The sequence below is a fragment of the Lissotriton vulgaris genome, chromosome 5 (genome assembly GCF_964263255.1).
Source record: "Lissotriton vulgaris chromosome 5, aLisVul1.2, whole genome shotgun sequence".
Classification (NCBI taxonomy): domain Eukaryota; kingdom Metazoa; phylum Chordata; class Amphibia; order Caudata; family Salamandridae; genus Lissotriton; species Lissotriton vulgaris.
Window position 1 is genome coordinate 1,378,285,352 of NC_141693.1, and position 17,919 is coordinate 1,378,303,270.

A 17,919-nucleotide genomic window follows, 5' to 3' on the forward strand; every position below is an offset into this window, starting at 1 on the left:
GCAGGACTGTTCCAGTTCTGCTCCGCATATTTCATTGCTCTTCTCCTGCGCCACCGCCAGAGAGCGGCGGTACCTGGAGAAGCTGGCGGTCCACCCCCAGAACAACTCTGAGTTGGAATCCGGCAAACGGACCACCCCAACTTGTAATAGGGCCGTGTGTGTGGTTTTCTTTTTTAACAACCATGTGCACAGCGCTTCAAAAATGGTTGCTACAAGTTGACAGTTTTAGCACAGCACCCCAAAAAAAATATACGTTAAACAAGGGGGGGGGGGGCATGCCCCAGTGGATGGGGTCCCCCGGGGCCGAAAATTGCCCGGTTGGGGGCCACTCTGCTCCCCCCCCCCCCTTCCACCTTACAAGTAGTCAAAGTCTAGTCCCTGGGGAATGGGGTCCCTGGGGCGGAAATCGGCCCAGGAGGGAGTAGGCCTCTCCGGTGCTTTTTTAAATATTAGTTTTAAAACATTTACAATATTAGTTATAAATTTACAAAAAAGATCAGGCTCTGGGGGGGGGGGGATCCCAGAGGCCCAAATTGGACCAGGAAAGGAAGGCCACGTGGCCCCCCTTCCTTAAAAAAAAAAAAACTGGCATCTCGCAGGAAGCCTCGTCCACTTTCTTCACTACAAATGCACCTCCTAGCTTATTACTAGTTGAGCAATGAACCTCTCAGCAAATTCACTGTATGGGACTTACTAGAGGTAACAGGAGGACTTGTTGGCCCTAAGGACGCTCGGGAGCCAAGGGGACTTTATCCCCCAACTAGTAGTGTGCTAGGAGGCGCGTTTGCAGTGGTGAAGAAAAGAGGCATGGCCTCTAACTTCTCATCCTTTTGTGGGGACTTACTGAAGGCAATAGGGCGGGTAGTTTGCCCCAAGGATATCCTTGGAGTGGCCAACTACCCCTCGTGTTACCTCCGGTAATTCCCACACAGTGGGAGTCCTACACAGAAGAATTCCTGAGAGCTGGTGGAAGACCCACCCTCTTTCTCCACCACTCTGCAAACTTGATAATGTTAGTTGGGGGTTGGCCATAAAAGGTCACAGAAAAAAAACAAAGGTTACAAAGACGTTATAGTTAGGCTTCCATTTCACTCTTACAACTTCAGAGAGACTCTGCAGTTATATAGTTAGCTGAGCTAACTATAACTCGCACCTCACAATGCACTACTAATGACCTCCCATATTACATCAAATATGACCTGGTCAGTGACATCACGGAAGACATCACCTAGTGACGTTTGAGTGTTAAAATTTTTTTATATATAAAAGTACTTTAAAGTATTCACTTCATTGGCGCAGATTTTTATTATTTTTTTTGCAACTAAACATTTTTAGGTTTTTCTTTTAATTATTATTAACCCTTTATATCCTGATCATCTTCTGCAGGGAGATGGGGGGGAGGAGGGGGGGGGGGGTGAGCGAGCACACCTTCATTTGTCCAGCTTGCCTGTATGAGTTCAACATTTTTTAAAAAAGGTTTCTCCCCTGCTGCTCAAACCAACCAAAGAAGTAGAAGCTATTCTGTTTCAAGGAAGGCAAGCAAGATCATTTCTGTCTTTCACTCTGCTCCACTCCTGGCTTAAATGCAATGGCTTGGTCACAGCAGGTCAGCATCCAATCTAGCTGCATGTCATGTATGGTGTGATCAGACATAAGCACGTTTGTAACCCACATAAGTCAACCGCCAGAGGCAAGAAAATAATGTAGAGTGCATATGTTCTATGACTTGCTTCTCTTCACTGCACCTTAGGGCGAAACAAATTGATGAGCAACACTCGTTATATTACAGCACTAAAACTTCAACATTGAACCAAACTCTATAGTCAAACGTGCTTCTTGTTTGCCCCAATGCGCATTGTATGGGGGTGTGAGGCGCTACTGCAATTCAGTACTGTGCAACGCATTGTTCTGGCCTGGCCGGATTTGTTGTCCTGATTTATTACATTTTTCTTGTTTTTTGTGCAGAGAACCAGGAGGAAATCCTAATACTTTTCGTTGGGATAATGCCTCTTGGCTGATATTTGATAGTTGAATATTAGAACTAAACTACTGCTGAAACGCTGTATTGTGTATTTTTTTTTAAATACACTTTTAGGTCTCATTTGGAGGCTACTTTAGCTATCTCACGTGCTTCATGTTTTATTAAATAAAAATAAAGATATAAAACATATATACACCTACGTTGACCTCATTTAGTTAGTCGCCTATCATCATCTGGTTCATTCAACTATTATGAATCATGGCAATCAACATAGAGCAATCTGCCAACCAATTTCATCCCAGAAGTCATTGCACACTTGCTATGCTCTACTTGCTTTGCCAGTGTTATGTTAATTAAATGTATGTGTTTTTTGTTGTTGTTGTTTTAGTTCCGGCAATGTCCATATTAGCCTTTCGTTTAAATATCTGAATTGGTTTCTACAGTTGCATCCCAAAGTACTCCTCTGTAGGTCTTTAGTTTCAAATAACTGGCGTATTAAATGTGTTACGGTTACACATTTCTACATTCCGACTCCCTAGTCTTATTTCAACTCTGTGTTTTGGCCCACTGGCTTTTACTTTGAACAGACAATGTCTTTTTTTTAATCAAGAGTGTGAAACTGGATTGCTTGACACTTCATTCATTTTGAGTTTTGCGTTTGTTTCTATAGAATAACTCAATTGTTCATTGTGTTTTTGACAAGCCAGTCTTGTGACTTTATGCTAGAAGCAGCCAACTACTTAGTGTGAAGCTAACCTATAATTTGCCTGGCAGGATTGGGAAATTTGCTTACGGGTTTTTCAATTCAACCTCATTTCCTTCAATTCTTGTGCATTGCATTTTAACACTAACACCACAAGTGCTGAGGATCCACCCCCGGCAATGCAGATGGACCTTTCATATTTGATGGACGTTTCAGCTTAAACCTTCCTACTTTTTATTTCATGAGGATATAAAGCCTAATTTGTTCATTTTCAAATGTGCGTCATTCCCCCCTCACCCCCTGCTTCCCAATGTAGGGGTTTCTAAAGGTTACCTGGGGTTTGCAGATTTCCATTGAGGAGAATTTAAGACCTAGTTCAAATGTAGCAATTTATTTTTTCTTTTTCTAAATTGGGGGAGAACGCTGTGAAAATATTTTTTCCCCCTTAAAACAACGCCAACAAAAAGTTTGCAGTGCTAAGATCACCCTATTTTTAGCTTTATGTAACAGAGCAGTGGGAAACATAAAAAAGCTTTTGAGTTTTATGAGCGATATTGAATATTTCCTATTTTTGCAATTTCTATGTGAAGAAGAGAAACCATTGGCTTTACCAATGAAGTTGTACATTCTTGAAAAGCAGACAAAATGCTGAATTAAACAAGGGGGTCAATGTTGTAGATTGAGCATGGATTTTCAAAATAAAGTAATCGTTGAAATAAAAAATGGATATGTAAGGAAGAATAGAAATGGATAATGTACAGCTCTTGGGGATCAGGACTCCATCCAGCAGCAGGGCACAAGTAAGTCCAGTTGAATTGGCCAGTTGGGCTGTTGCAGGGCCGGTCTCTGAAGCATATGTCATGCCCCTGTAGCTCGGAACAGGGGGCTAGTCCGCTAGCCCTTGGAGTCACTCTGGTGGTTCTTGGTTCAAAGAGCAAGTCCAGTCTTCCTTCCTCGGGCAGTGGCAGTCCTTCTTGCAGCAGAGCAGTCCTCCTTCGGAGTCTTCCACAGGTCCAGAAGTGAACTGAAGAGTGGACTTGAGGTGTCCCATGTTCATACCTGGTTCTAGCTTTGAAATGGGAGAAGCATCTGGAGTTTTCCCCTCACCGGGGGGGTTTAGAATTTCTGCCACCCTGCCTTGCCCTCTGGACATACTGTATCATGCAGGGGTCTGCCTGGTGCAGGTTTCCATCTCTCCGTCTGACAGTGCAGGGTGCACCTTCAGGTCATAAGTGGCCTCAACGGGGTCAGTTTTGGGGGTGCTTTGTATTTATAGAGCTGGCAACCCCTGATCCTCTGGCCCCCCTACTGTGGACTGTCACTACCATCTGGGCCTCCATACTCTCCTGTTGGAAGTAGTACCCCCAGAAACCAGAGCTTTCAAAGAACCCAGCTTACACTGACGTTAATTAATTTACCAGATCGCAGTAAATGGACATCTGATGGCTAACTATAACCCTCCTCTGGACCATTCCCCAACCCATTCCAGGGACAACAGGGCAGAACGAGTAATGCCCATGGGCCTGAGTTACACTACACACCTGCCTGGTGCTCTGCTGAAACAAATCATTCCACCACCATGGTCTGGCATGGGTATCCCTTAGGACGGGTACTGACATCCCAATAACTGTTTCCTGATGGAATTGACAACCCCCACTCTGCAATCACAGTTTTACCCCTGAAATTGAACTTCCAGGTAAGGGACATCAGAAAATACAATACCCTCTGCTCCTGGGAACTACCTACCCCCAAGGCCTCACTGGCCACTCCTGTAGAGGTTCCCACCAGTGAGTGGTTGATTGGAACAGACAGTCACCCTACGTGTGACCACACTGAGAACACTCACAGCAACGGCGTTGGAAATGGGGCACCTGTTAGAACTGGGGGTCTCTTGTTGGCAGAGGTAGGTACCACTGTCCAAGTAGGGACCCTTGCTTCTAGTCAGGGTAAGGAGGAACCACTTTAGATAACCTCTGCTCACCCCCTTGGTAGCTTGGCACAAGCGGTCAGGCTGATCCGAAAGCAACGTGTAAAGTATTCGTACCAACACTCACAGTAACACCGTGAACACCACAAACTAACTCCACAACAGTTTAGAAAAATAAAGATATTTAATCTAAACTGCACAAGACCAAAACGACAAAAATCCAACATACACAGTTCAAGAATATGGTTGCGAAAGAGTTCTCAAAGTTGCTATCAAATAATCCACAGTTGCGTGAAAAGTTCACGGTTGCGTCCCGTTTAGCCAACAGTACCTTTAAGTGCGACAAAGTTCCAAAACAGAAGCTGATGCGGTGGAAAACAAGCGATGCATTACTCCTGAGACCTTGGGGAGGCAATGCGACAATTCCGCTGGATGTAGCGGCGTGTTGCGACAAATTCGGTCTGTATGGGGAGGAAGGTGATGACTTGTATGGATTCCGGTGTGTAGGTTCCATAGGAAGTTTGGTCTCTCAAAGGCACGATGCGATGATCTGTAGGGGCTGCGATTATCTCCTGGGCGACTATGCATGATCCAGCAGCGATTTTCCTCTCGCAGCTCCTCGAAGCAATGACTCTGCGACGATGTTCGCAGTGACGTGATGTGATCCGCAAGCAGGCGGTGCAGCGATCATCCATCGATGACCGGCTCTGCGACGATGCTCTCAGCGATGGTGATCTTCCCGCAAACTAAGGATGCGACGTCTCCGGCAACAGGCGCTGCGACTATCTCAGTCTTCATAGCGGCGGGAATTTCCTTGCCCTGTCGGAGATAAGCTCCGCAAGCGAGCAATGCAGTAACTTTTTGTTAGCAAAGTCTTTTCAAATTTTGGTTTCCAGCTTCCCAGCACAGGTACAACTTCCAGAGGCACCACAACTGGCCCAAGCACTCTAGGCAGGACAGAGCTCTCTCAACAGAGCTCAGGGAAGCTGGGGGTGAAGTCCTTTTGTTCCTGGGACTTCAAAACAGGGAGCCAGCTCACAACAGGCCCTTGGAGATTCCTTCAAGTTAGGGGACAAAGCAACAACAAAGTCCTTCCCCTCTCCTAGGCAGCAAAGCAACTGCAGGTCAGTCCAGCATCACACAGCAGGGCAGTCCTTCTTCAGTCTTCCAGCCATTTAAGACTACCAAAGTGAATTCTGATTGGGCGGAGGACCGTCAAAACCTTCACCCTGATTCGCTTAGACAGTCTGATACATAGGTCCTATAATCTTTAGACCTATTATGGACTTCTCTCTACTGCACCTCCCACAAATCCCTACCATGGAGGAATAACCGTTGTTCTCTGTGCTACATGACTACACCCAGTCTGGGAGGTCCATCACAGCACCTCTCGCATACACAGATCCTTGGTTGCAGAATTCCACATAGGCAGATCAGAGTGCTAAATTAAGTGCTAAAAGACACTATTTAAACTAAAACCATACTTCAAGCAGTGATAGAGCTGGGACATTTTTTCACTTCCGTTTTTTTTTTGTTCTATAGTTTTGATTTCCTGGCCGCAGACTCTGTAGTTCAAGGAATGGATCACAGACCACCAGCTTCTTGTTAGACCTACCATTTTGGGATTTATGTCACAAATTAGGTTTGCCTTCTGAAAATCCTTCTTTCTGCTTTTTGAGAAGTCAACCTAGTATTCTAATACCATTTGTCACTTCCATTTGTAGAGGTAAAGATTAAGAATATGCGTGCGTTTATTTGTGCGAAGCTGGATAAATGTTTAATGCAGAATTGATTTACATGGGCCTAGATTTGCAGGTTAGATATGGGGAAAATCTGCTTAAGTATTACTCAAAATTGACTATTTACATAGTGGTTATTGTAAAAATGTTCTACTTGTGACTCAATTTGGTTTTGGCAGTGGTGAGATTGTGGGTGGAGAAACTGTTCTATTAGAATGAAATTACAAAAATGAATACTCGCAAATACTAGCTTTCAAGTCCACCAGGCTGAAATGTGCAACTGTGGAAGTTAATTGACAGGAATGCTGCTATTGTAATATATATTGTAATTTGAAATGGGTTTAGCTATGTAATATTTAAATCTTACTGGGTATCCATTTCAAAATAGTGGTCCAAAGTCTTCTGCCTGTTATCATTTTCACATTGAGCCACTGTTAAAGGAAGGTTTATGCTAGTTGAATCCTGCTTTGTTAAAGAATGGATGCTGGCATCACATGAGATGTATCACCCACGTTTTTTTTTAACGTCCCTAGCTTTTGACTGGGTTTGCTCTATGCAAAAACTACCAAATTAATAACATTACGCTGAAACGGGGACCGTAGCAGCTAGAGCGATTGGCCTGTCATTACAGGGAGCGGAGGGTATAAGTAGGGCACGCAGGAAGTGGAAGAACTCGATAAGGGAATGTTAAGTTAGTTGAGTAACTGGTTCAGTAGATTGTCTTTTCTAACAGTTGAAAAGTTTTGAACAAAATAACCAGGACACTTAAATTCTAGAATGTTTTTTGACCATGGAGCGTTCTTCCTTCATACGTATACTTTATAGTCAAAGATCATGGCTTTGTGAACCTATTCATCCTATTCTTCGGTAGTACTAACACGAGTAGAGTGATTTGAATAAAATATCCTTTTTATGTCCAGTATACAACTTTTTCTTGCTAATGTGTATAATCGTTTTCCTTCGCAGATCCTTGAACAACCACATAACTTTTACCAGCATTTCTGAAGATGGCCCCAGCAGTCGGGGGCCCAGTTGGATACACCCCACCAGAAGGTGGTTGGGGTTGGGCCGTGGTAGTTGGTGCTTTCATCTCAATTGGCTTCTCCTATGCCTTTGCAAAGTCAATCACTGTCTTCTTTAAAGATATAGAGGTTATCTTTGGAGCAACGAGTAGTGAAGTATCATGGATTTCATCTATTATGTTGGCTGTTATGTACGGAGGCGGTAAGCTGTTCAAACTTGTTTTTTACTGTGCACAGTGAAATGAAAACCCAGTTAAACTAATGGAAATGTAGACATGGTAGAATATATTGCACTGCACTGCAACTGTTTCTAACATGTTAATAAATATAGGTGGTCTATGCCATCTTCCCATGTACAGTACTTTACATAATACTGATTCTCATAGGGTTATTCTCTTCTGCATTTCCCAGCTTTGTCAGTGAATTGTCTTAGCAGTTTGAGAAGTTAATGATGCGGGAATTGTATGCAGGTGTTTTTCAAATCTGTATTTAAAATCGTATATTCCAAGATTGGTCCATCACAGTTGGAAGAAGTAGGTTTGGAGAACCTGATTTCTTCAATTTTGAATATATTTACCATCACCCTTTACCTTCATACTAGGATACCAAAGGGCGTGCTAGTTTGTAGTGTTTAGTTGTATATCACGTTCACATAGGATCTCGGTGCACTTTAATCATAGACCTGTGGGGCAAAATAATGCTTTGGATTCTTTTAATTCAGAATAAAAGTCCTTAAAGAATGGTTATGGAAATTATGAATGATTTTGAACAAAATAAATGTACTAGTCACTCCTTAGTCTTCTTCATATTCCCATTTGCCTTTCCTGACTGTTGCAGTCATTACGTTTGGCAAACTGTAGCTTTAACACATTGGTCTTGTGAACTGACCTACTTATTGAGAGGATATGCCTTTATGCACACACACATCGTTTCAATGCTGTGCTGTCTGTGTCTAGGCATGGCATCAGGATGTGCTTTGTACGTTTTGAGTGCTATTGTATTAGCCCACGGTCGCTGGGAAATGTGCTCGAGATTTGCATCCTGACTGCAAATTGTTAAAAATTTGAGCTGTTAAACATTCTTTATATAAAATCATATATGCAATTACGTGCCAGGCCCTATTCCAGTGGGGTAGCAAAATAGGAGAATTGTTTGAGCATCAGTAGTAGAACTAGGTAAGCTAAAAATTACATTGTAAAGTGGCAAGGGGACATTCTGGAAACCTGATCGATAAGGGGTGATAATTTTAAGTCGGTTGATCTGAAATATACCGTTTATATTTAGGACTACAACAAAGATTTATTCTTGAATTATTTTGCGAACAAGTTTTAGGTAATAAGTTTCTGTTGAAAATGTAGGAATTATTGCTTTCTGATACATATGCTCTACAAGTAAGCTTGTGTTCCTCTTTGTCCTCTAGGGCCCATAAGCAGTATTCTGGTGAACAAATATGGAAGTCGGCCAATAATGATTGCTGGCGGGTGTCTTTCCGGTTGTGGGCTAATTGCATCATCTTTCTGTAACACTGTGACAGAACTCTATTTCTGCATAGGAGTGATTGGAGGTAAATTTGTCATAAATCCTTAATATGGAAATGTAATTCAGCAACTCCTTGTGTACTTCTGAATTTAATGTTTAACGATAGATTTAATTTTGCAATGCATATAAATGGGTAAGCTGGTGATTGGGTATCATGGATTTTCTTAAATGTCTGCTTATAATCGTAATTAAACCTTCAAAACCAGCCATCTAGATTCTGCTTAGAAAAAGGTACAAAGCTACACGGGCCGAAATTATTAGTAATTTTATGCCAAAAAAACAACTGCTGTTGAACTGGCCCTTGATGAAAAAGTTAATATGCTACTGTGTTCACACAAAAGATAATATTCCTTTTCAGAGTTTTTATATTGTGCTGAGCAATTTGTCTATAAATGCTCTGCATGTCGTGGCTATAAATTTGGTTGAATATTTGAACTGGTTTACTATGTAACTTCAGATGGTTGTTTGGGATACAGTGGCCACCTAATAAAGTGCATGGAAGGTAGCCAAAAACAACTGCCATGTTTAAACAGTGTCTTTTCTCCCCTTAGGTCTTGGACTGGCATTTAACTTGAATCCAGCCCTGACCATGATTGGCAAGTATTTCTACAAGCGACGCCCTATTGCCAACGGACTTGCTATGGCTGGGAGCCCTGTATTCTTGTCAACTTTGGCACCATTGAATCAGTACCTGTACACTATATTTGGATGGAGAGGCAGTTTCCTAATTCTTGGAGCTCTTCTGCTGAACTGCTGTGTTGCTGGATCTTTAATGAGGCCAATAGGTCCTAAACCTGAAAAGGTGAAAAAGGTGACCAAAGAGGTCCTACAAGAAGCTGGGAAGACCTCAAAAAAAGATGATGGCAGTGGTGATGCAAACACAGATCTCATTGCGGGAACACCAAAGACCAAGCCCACAGCCTTACAGACAATCAACAGGTTCTTGGATTTGTCCTTATTTACTCATCGAGGTTTTCTGATCTACCTCTCTGGCAATGTACTCATGTTTTTCGGATTGTTTACTCCTTTAGTCTTCCTCAGCAATTATGCAAAGAGTAAAAACATTTCAAATGAGCATGCTGCTTTCCTACTTTCCATCTTGGCTTTTGTTGATATGGTCGCCAGACCTTCCATGGGACTTGTAGCCAATACCAAGTGGATAAGGCCCAGGATTCAGTACTTCTTTGCAATTTCCATTATTTACAATGGTGTGTGCCATCTTATGGCACCCTTATCCACCACATATGCTGGCTTTTGTATCTACGCTGGATTTTTTGGACTTGCTTTTGGATGGTTAAGCTCAGTGTTATTTGAAACATTAATGGACCTTGTTGGATCACAGAGGTTCTCAAGTGCTGTCGGACTGGTGACCATTGTAGAATGCTGCCCTGTACTTCTTGGACCACCCCTTTTAGGTACAGTGTGTTTGTTTGTTCAGTAATTCACTATAATGTTGCATTGTCTTTACTCTTTTATGAAAATACTTGCCACGATATAAGGGTGAACAATTTCAGTATGCTATTAGAAGACTTAAATCACTCACCGCTGTTTATGAATGAATGTTATGTAGGGAATGGTGCACAGAGACGTTTTATGCATGGTATTCTGGACGAAGCTTGGTGAATTTGATTGAAAACGGTGATAATTAGACAACCTGTCTAAAGCCCTCTATACCATTCTCAAAACACAGCTTTTCTTTTTAAAACGTCCAAGTATAGGGTCAGGTATTCCTCAGTTGCACATATTTTACTCTAAACACCATAGCACATCATGGTCTCAGTGGATGTACCCTACTAACCCAGAAAGGTATTTTACTACATTTATTTCTTTATTAATCGGCAGTGTGCCGCTTATTAGCATGTCTGTTATCTTCCGCTAAAGAGTATTGTACTGTTTTTGTGCCCCAATCATTGATTTTTCTTCCTCCAGGTCTTTTTAATTGAACCCTCTCAGATTTTGTCATACATCCTCAGGGTCTTTTAACTAACTGCATCACATTAACAGTCCGAAAAGAGCAAACTGTCTACCTTCCAAAATACAGGGAACTTCTCGGGTGATCCATCCACGCTACAGGATTTATCCCCTCCACCTGAAAGGATCCCACTGGTACATGGAGGAGAGCTTTCTGAGGTTCTGCAAAGGCCCTAGTATTCATTGGCATTTAATACCCCACAGACCCGATAGTAACCCTTATACCTGAAGGCTATAGACTTAATAACATCCCACCCTTGCCATGTGAATTTACTACAATACGCTGCAAGTTCTAGATTTAAAATGCTACATAAAATAGTTTACTATATGCAGATAAAACACTTCTTTGATATTGAAACATTTGTTTTCTAGAGCTTGATGCCTTAAAGCTTGTTATTTACAAGCAATCCGCTCGGAGTGGGTGCTATGAATGTTAAATCTGCAGTGTCCGTATTGCAGTTACTTTGAATTCTACTTTTATACAGCTTAGCCATCTCTGTAAGAGCTTGGATGACTTCCAACTGATTAAGCAAGCATTAAGAGCACTGGTGGTTCAATTAAAATTTACTTCAAAAGCTACTTTAACACAACATCTGCAAAGCTGAAAATGCTAGTGTCCACACACAGACTTGAATCGTATGTCTTGTCTACAAGACAGAGCACATGCTCTGTATCTTGTGAGTTATACTGTTAGCTTGCAGGTGGCTTATGGCATGCCCATTGCTTACCACTATTGGCGTGCATATGCTTTCCTTCCTCTGTTTTTGTCCATCCCGTGGAGTATCGTGCATTATTGTGTCCTTAATTGCATCCTTTTCAGGTGCTACGTTTCCCTTTTTCCTTAAGCAATACAGAAGGGTGGATATGTGGTCCAGCTGTCTCCCTAGTGTACTTCTCTTATGCCATACTGCTCTCATCCATGTGGTTCTTTCCTACCCCCATTGGTGATCTGCTAGCTCTCATGTGCTTCCCTGCCCTCATTGCTTACTCGCCTGTGTGCTTCTCCCCCTCCCAGCTCTGTTTCTTGTTCACTCTAGTAAGTTTGATTTTCTCCTCTGTATTCCACATTACTCTCCCTCATGCCAGTTTGCTCCCCTAGTATCCTCTGTTGCTTCCCTTCAATCTTGTGCATGCATAAAAGGACCCTGGTAGGCTCGGTCTCTTTCCCTACACTAAGGTCACAACCAATACAGCATGTTTGAGCTTGTGTAAAAGCAGATGCTAGGTAGTTAGGGTGGCATGCTGTTCTTAACCTAAGTGATGGCTTAAAGGCAAATGGCTGAAAAACGTAGGTACTCGTGACACTCAAGTATTTGAGACGCTAACCAACAGATCCATAAAATTATATGTGAATGTCCCACTGCTTAGGGTGGTGTGATTGGCCTTGCAGGCTTCATTGACCATAATTTAGCACATGTCCTGGCAGGCAATGGGTCCTGCAGATTGTATGCAAAAGAAAGACTGCAGAAGGCAGAATGAGAACTTCTTCTCTCCAGCGACCCTTTGGTATATGTCACTGAAGAAATGTATTCACTTTCATTGAAGTTATGCTTGAACTAAGTATCTTGCAAAGAGAGAACTGGATGATTGGCCGTTGAAATGGACCTTTGAACAGTAGCATTAGCCCACTCACCTTCCCCAGCCTCCCTCCCAGGTCTACCCCTAATTTGCAGCTGTGATGAATGCCAAATGCCGGGTCCTCTCCCAACTTGTAGTGGCAGCTAGGATGCTTGTGGGGTAGAAATTCTCCATGGTGGGTTCTTGTCTAAGAGCTTGATTTTCCTAATGACACCTTCGTGCTAGCACATGGAAGACTATTCTTTAACACAGTCCTGCTGAGGATGTCTGCATGGAATGCAATCACTTCCTGAGTGCAACTTTGCTGCAGGGGTTGCAGCTAAGTATTTCTACAACCTTCCTCCTGTGCACCAAATTGTGTTGCTCCCAATAAGCTATAAATCTGAGCCATGAATACTCTTGAGATTGATCAAGTAAACCTCAAAATCTACATTTACAGGTGCCTGATAGCATTGATCTAGTGCGTACTCCCTCCCACCCATACAGCCCTTAATATATCAAACATAATCAGATCCTCTTATTACCTACACTTTCTAAAATCATTACTCTGGTTTTCCGCCATCCGAGATAGTTAGGCAGCAATTTTATATTTCAGAAGACCACCCAAATAGATTGGAAAGTGGTCAGGTAATTGATGTGGGATATATTTGTAATCTTTCCACCAATCCACTCCTGCCTCCATATGGAAGCTCAGCATTGTCCTGAAAAGGTTTATGCTTCTCAGTTGGAGCCCACACTCAATGGCGACTTGAAAGGTCTATTAGTATTTCTAAAAGTAATTACCAGAAGAAGACCGGTCTACTACTACAGACTTTTTGACTAAAGAGCTGCCCCTAAAGTTCCATATAGACAAAGTGTGCTAAAGACCAATGCATATTTTATGACCAAAGTGTCCATGATGTTTTTAATATTTTCTATTTCAATATCCAAATGTGGTTACCCACATCCTTTTCAACACTGGAAACTCCACCCCAAACTCCTTTGCACACCAAGCGTGGACTCCTTTTTACATAACTGGACCAAGGCCTCCAGCAAGTTAGGCCTCTTGTATTTTTTGCTATGCCGGTCTATGAAGACCGTCGTCCAGTAAGATCCCACTCTACCAGACGGTTTTGAAAGCAGTGACTTTCTGTTGCACTTTATTAGGGCACTTGTGTGGACTAACCTCCTGTCCATCTAGAACATTCATATGGTGAGCCTTATTGGTGTCTTGTTTTTTGTCATTGAAGTATGTGAATCCAAAAAGATTAAATGCTGGTGAAGTTTACAGTTGTCTCCTATCAGTGCTGTGATAGTGTGGAGTGCAGTAGAGTTAAAAGCTTTCTGCCTTCTTTGGCTGTAAAAAATGTCATGCGCTGTTACTTACCTCGTTGCAGCGATAAATGGATTGTGGTGGTCCTTCGTAGAGGACGCATTGTAGTGGTGTAAAACTGTGTTTGATACAATCACATTTGGCTGGGAGCTCTTTTGGCTGTGGGTCCCCTTGAATTTTCATTGATAAAAATATGAAATCTGAATACAGAACTTAGGTCACGCATTCTCTGTAGACTAAATCAATTGCCTTTATTTTATACTGTCTTCTAGATGTTAAGGACCTAATTGGTTCTGGTTTAAAAAAATTAGGTATTTTCATTAGACTATGACCTTGTTTATTCTGACTACAGCGCAGGATTGTGATCATGCACCTATAATTCGTACTTGTAAAGTGCAAACATATCACCCCTGAAGCGTTTCAGCTCTGGAGGCTGTCGGGGAGATTAAGTGAGCTATTGCCCAGACTCGCATGATACTGAGCTCCGGGGATGGAATCTGGAGCCCAGTTCCCCAGAATCTGCCGCTCTGGCCGCTGCACCGCACCTCTCCCTGTGCAGGGATCTTCAAGCTGTCGTCATTTACACTAAGTAATATGAAGGCCAGAGAAAACCGCTCCATTTTTCATTAAAGGTGCTAGCGTTGCCTTTTGCGTAAAATTGGAAATGCCGGTGGCAAATGCTCACAATTATGGTAAAGAAACTTGGGTGAAGTAATTTACCCTATAAGTACACTGTGTTTAAGAGACGAATGTTAGACTGAGGGCCCTTTCCCCAGTCCTCAAGTGGCAATCAGGACGCTGACAGCAACTTAAATAAAAATGTTTCTTTTTATTTTTTGCAGTTACATTTTTATCAAATTAAATGAATGTTTAAAGTACATTGTTGGGGTAATTTGCCAGATTCATACTACGAAACTGATGTAAGAATGATGTGTCCAGGGGCGGAGCTCGCTGAGCTCAAACGGTCGAACTCTAAGTGTGCTACGTCGGCTACTCAACCATCCTATGCAATCCTTTTGCCTGAAGAATGTAAATATCCCTAATTTACAACAGTAATCACATTAATTTATTGCCTTCTTGCTGTTGTGTGCCGGAGCCTTTACACCGGCCGAGAATTGCTTTGTGACCTGTACTGGGCTAGGCCTGTGTCCATAAGCGAGTGGAGGCGTGGTTGGTGCTTTTGCGGCTGGCAGCGAAGCTGATTGCTGACTGAGACTCTCCTCACAAAACTGCGGAGACTGCCCACTGGTGTCTGCGACGGAACCCGTAAGACTCTGAGGGGTTAAGGCCTGTCGTGATGGCACTACTGGTAAGTGAGTATACTGATTCCTGTGACTCCATGTGCAGCTCGCGGACCCGATTATGGGGCCTTCACGGGTGCCAGCGCTCCCTCTGCCTGGACCGATGTTCCTCCAGTTAACGGGGGGAGTGGTTCATCTTGCCCCTTATCTCACAAAAACTCCAACCTCCCCTGAGGCGCAATTCTGCTGCAAAATTCTGACCCGGGGTGTGCTCGTGATTAGGAGGTTGGAGCGTCCTCAGTGAGTGGACCCCTGTCTCTGAGGGAGCCTACACAACCGTTGCCCTGTGGGCTTCACAAGGCCTAAACCTACCCTGCGTCTGGCTAAATTTGGAGTACTTGAGGGACCTGCTGCACCACTAGGGATTTACTTATTTCGGCTCCAGTGTCCTTGTTATTTAACTCTGGCCAAACTACAGGCATTACGTTTGTGACCATCTCCTTGCGACCGTGTGCCCCCCTACTGTAGTGCACACTAATTCCCTGAAACTCTCACATCGCCCTACGTACTCTCGCTGTGACACAGACTTACGACTGCTGCCGAGCACTGCACTCTGATTGCTTCTCACTAAGCCTTGCATAGGGCACTATTATTTGACTTTTGGCAAAGGTGTGCTGCCTTTGGCCCTGTTCTATGTCCGTAGATGACCACGTAGTGTGTGCTGCTAACGGACACCTGGGATTGAAACTCCTTGTTTGCTCCAGCACCCATTGCTCGAAACTATTCCAGAGGAAGTACTACCCCACCTCAAGATATACCACTTCTTTTTTTTTTCTTTTTTTTTTTTTAAACTAGAAGGACCAAACAAATGAATCTGAATTATAATTTGCCCTTCGCTGGACCCCCCCCCCCCCCCCCCCCCCCCCCCCCCCTATGACCTTGGATGTGGGCACAAGTGGATTTGGACCGGCAGTGGAAGAAGTAGAACCCAAGGGCAACAGATCTGATACAAACACATTCCGACTGCCTTGCAACACAGCCTCACAAAGTATCGAACGACTAAGATGGAGGATGAAAAGGTTACGGTCTCCACTGCACATAAGATGAATAAACTACTTCTCACAATCCAAGCAAAGACCCAAGATTTGGGGCCCCGATCACACAGGAACAGTCTACGTATTATGGGGATAGTCTAATCCAAGAACCATGACAATGTGGAGTGCTACATAGAACACCTTCTCCTAGACTTTCTCAGGCAAGATGCCTTTTCACTGATATTTGTAGTGGGGTGTTCCCACTGCTCGTTAGTCCCACATCTAGTTCCGGTGGCCAGTCCTTTCACTGTAATAGCAAGACTTCTAAATTTCAGAGACTGAGCCGCGACTTTGCAAAATGCTCACAATCTGAAGGCCTTGCAATGTCTTTGTACCCTGATTTCAAACAACAGGTACAGGAGACTCGGTGACTCTTTATCCCAGCCAAGAGAAAGCTCTGCCAACTTCAGCTGGAATACAGCATACTCTACCCTGCTCAGTTGCGGGTAATGGTGGACAGCCAGGCATTTTTCTTCACCGATCCTAAACTACTATGACAATTCCTCAAGCGTAGAGATACTGCTGGGGGTAGGCGAGGCTCACCTGGCAACACCTGACCCTGCTTGCAGGCAGGCCGCTCCACACGCTGCTGCACGTCCCTGTCTGCCTTTGCCGGTCTCGCTACCTGGACGCGCATTAGTTAATTACTCTGGTATTCCTGTGCCATTGTTTATCTTTGTGCCTTAACTGGTTCGTAATTTGTACCTTTTTAGTTCTGTTTTGCTTTTCTCTCTGTGCCCAAACTGTCTCCTAACCTACCATATTGCTGCTCCTCCCCTCCATTGCTCCTGTGCCTAATTTGTTTTCTCTTCCTCTGTGCTCAAACTGTTAACTCATTCTATGCCTCATTTGCCACGCCACGCCCATTTTCCCGCCTCTGCGCCCCTGTGACCCCGCCCCGCACTCCCATTCGCCGCCCTGCTCCTCCCTCCCACACCCCTTCATATGGAGGCTACGCCGCTGGCAAGCCCGTCTGGACCGCGCCCAGCGCCAGGACCCCTGGCCCCCGCAAACGCCACGACACCCGCCTCCGCTACGACTCCAGCACCCTCCACGGACTCAACACCGGACGATCACGCACCTGCTGCTGGTCCGCCCTGAAGCGCACCCAAGGACCCTTCTCCTGCAGCTTCACCAGCATCCGACCCGCCAACCCACCCACTAAAGAACCCACCATCCTCAGATGCATCCTGCTCCGCCTGGAAACACACCGTCTAACTGTGGGACCTACTCAACACCAACTCCCCAGATGGAGCCCTGGCTGAACCCCTCCTCTGCACCCGACATTGCCATAGCCATCCCGGAACGCTACAAGATCATCCACAAGGACCGCACCAACGGAGTATGAGGAGGAATTCCCATTGTCTACAGAAACACTCTCAAAATCTCGACAGACACAGACTACCCCCTCAGCACTGCCGAACACCTGCACTTCCAGATCCACACCGACCCCAACACCACCCTCCGAGGTACCCTCCTCTACAGACCCCCCCCCGGACCTCGACCGCAGTTCAGCAACTCCATCACCGACCTCCTCAGCACACACACACACACACCCACGCCTCTACGGACTACATCCTCCTCTGGGACCTGAACTTCCACCTCGAACAACGACGACTCCAACTCTTCCACCCTGATCGACAACCTCGGACTCTGACACCTCGTCACAACACCCACCCACTCCGGCAGCCACACGCTTGACCCCATCTTCTCAGCAAGCTCCCACTACGTCTTCAACCGCACTCCACTGGACTGACCACCGCTGCATCCACTTCACCTTCCGGAAACTCACCACACACCAATGCACCCAGC

At 44.3% G+C, this 17,919-nt stretch overlaps 1 protein-coding gene across 2 annotated transcripts in view; it reads left to right on the top strand.

The window, feature by feature from the left end:
* SLC16A1 (solute carrier family 16 member 1) overlaps positions 1 to 17,919 on the top strand; it is a 221,613-nt gene that overhangs the window by 186,402 nt on the left and 17,292 nt on the right. For both annotated transcript variants that reach the window (XM_086923332.1, XM_086923331.1), the window contains exons 2-4: positions 7,317 to 7,574; positions 8,793 to 8,936; positions 9,463 to 10,326. In XM_086923332.1, coding sequence (XP_086779458.1) covers positions 7,358 to 7,574; positions 8,793 to 8,936; positions 9,463 to 10,326 — 1,225 coding nt within the window. In that variant the 5' untranslated portion in view covers positions 7,317 to 7,357. The remainder of the gene's footprint in view (positions 1 to 7,316; positions 7,575 to 8,792; positions 8,937 to 9,462; positions 10,327 to 17,919) is intronic.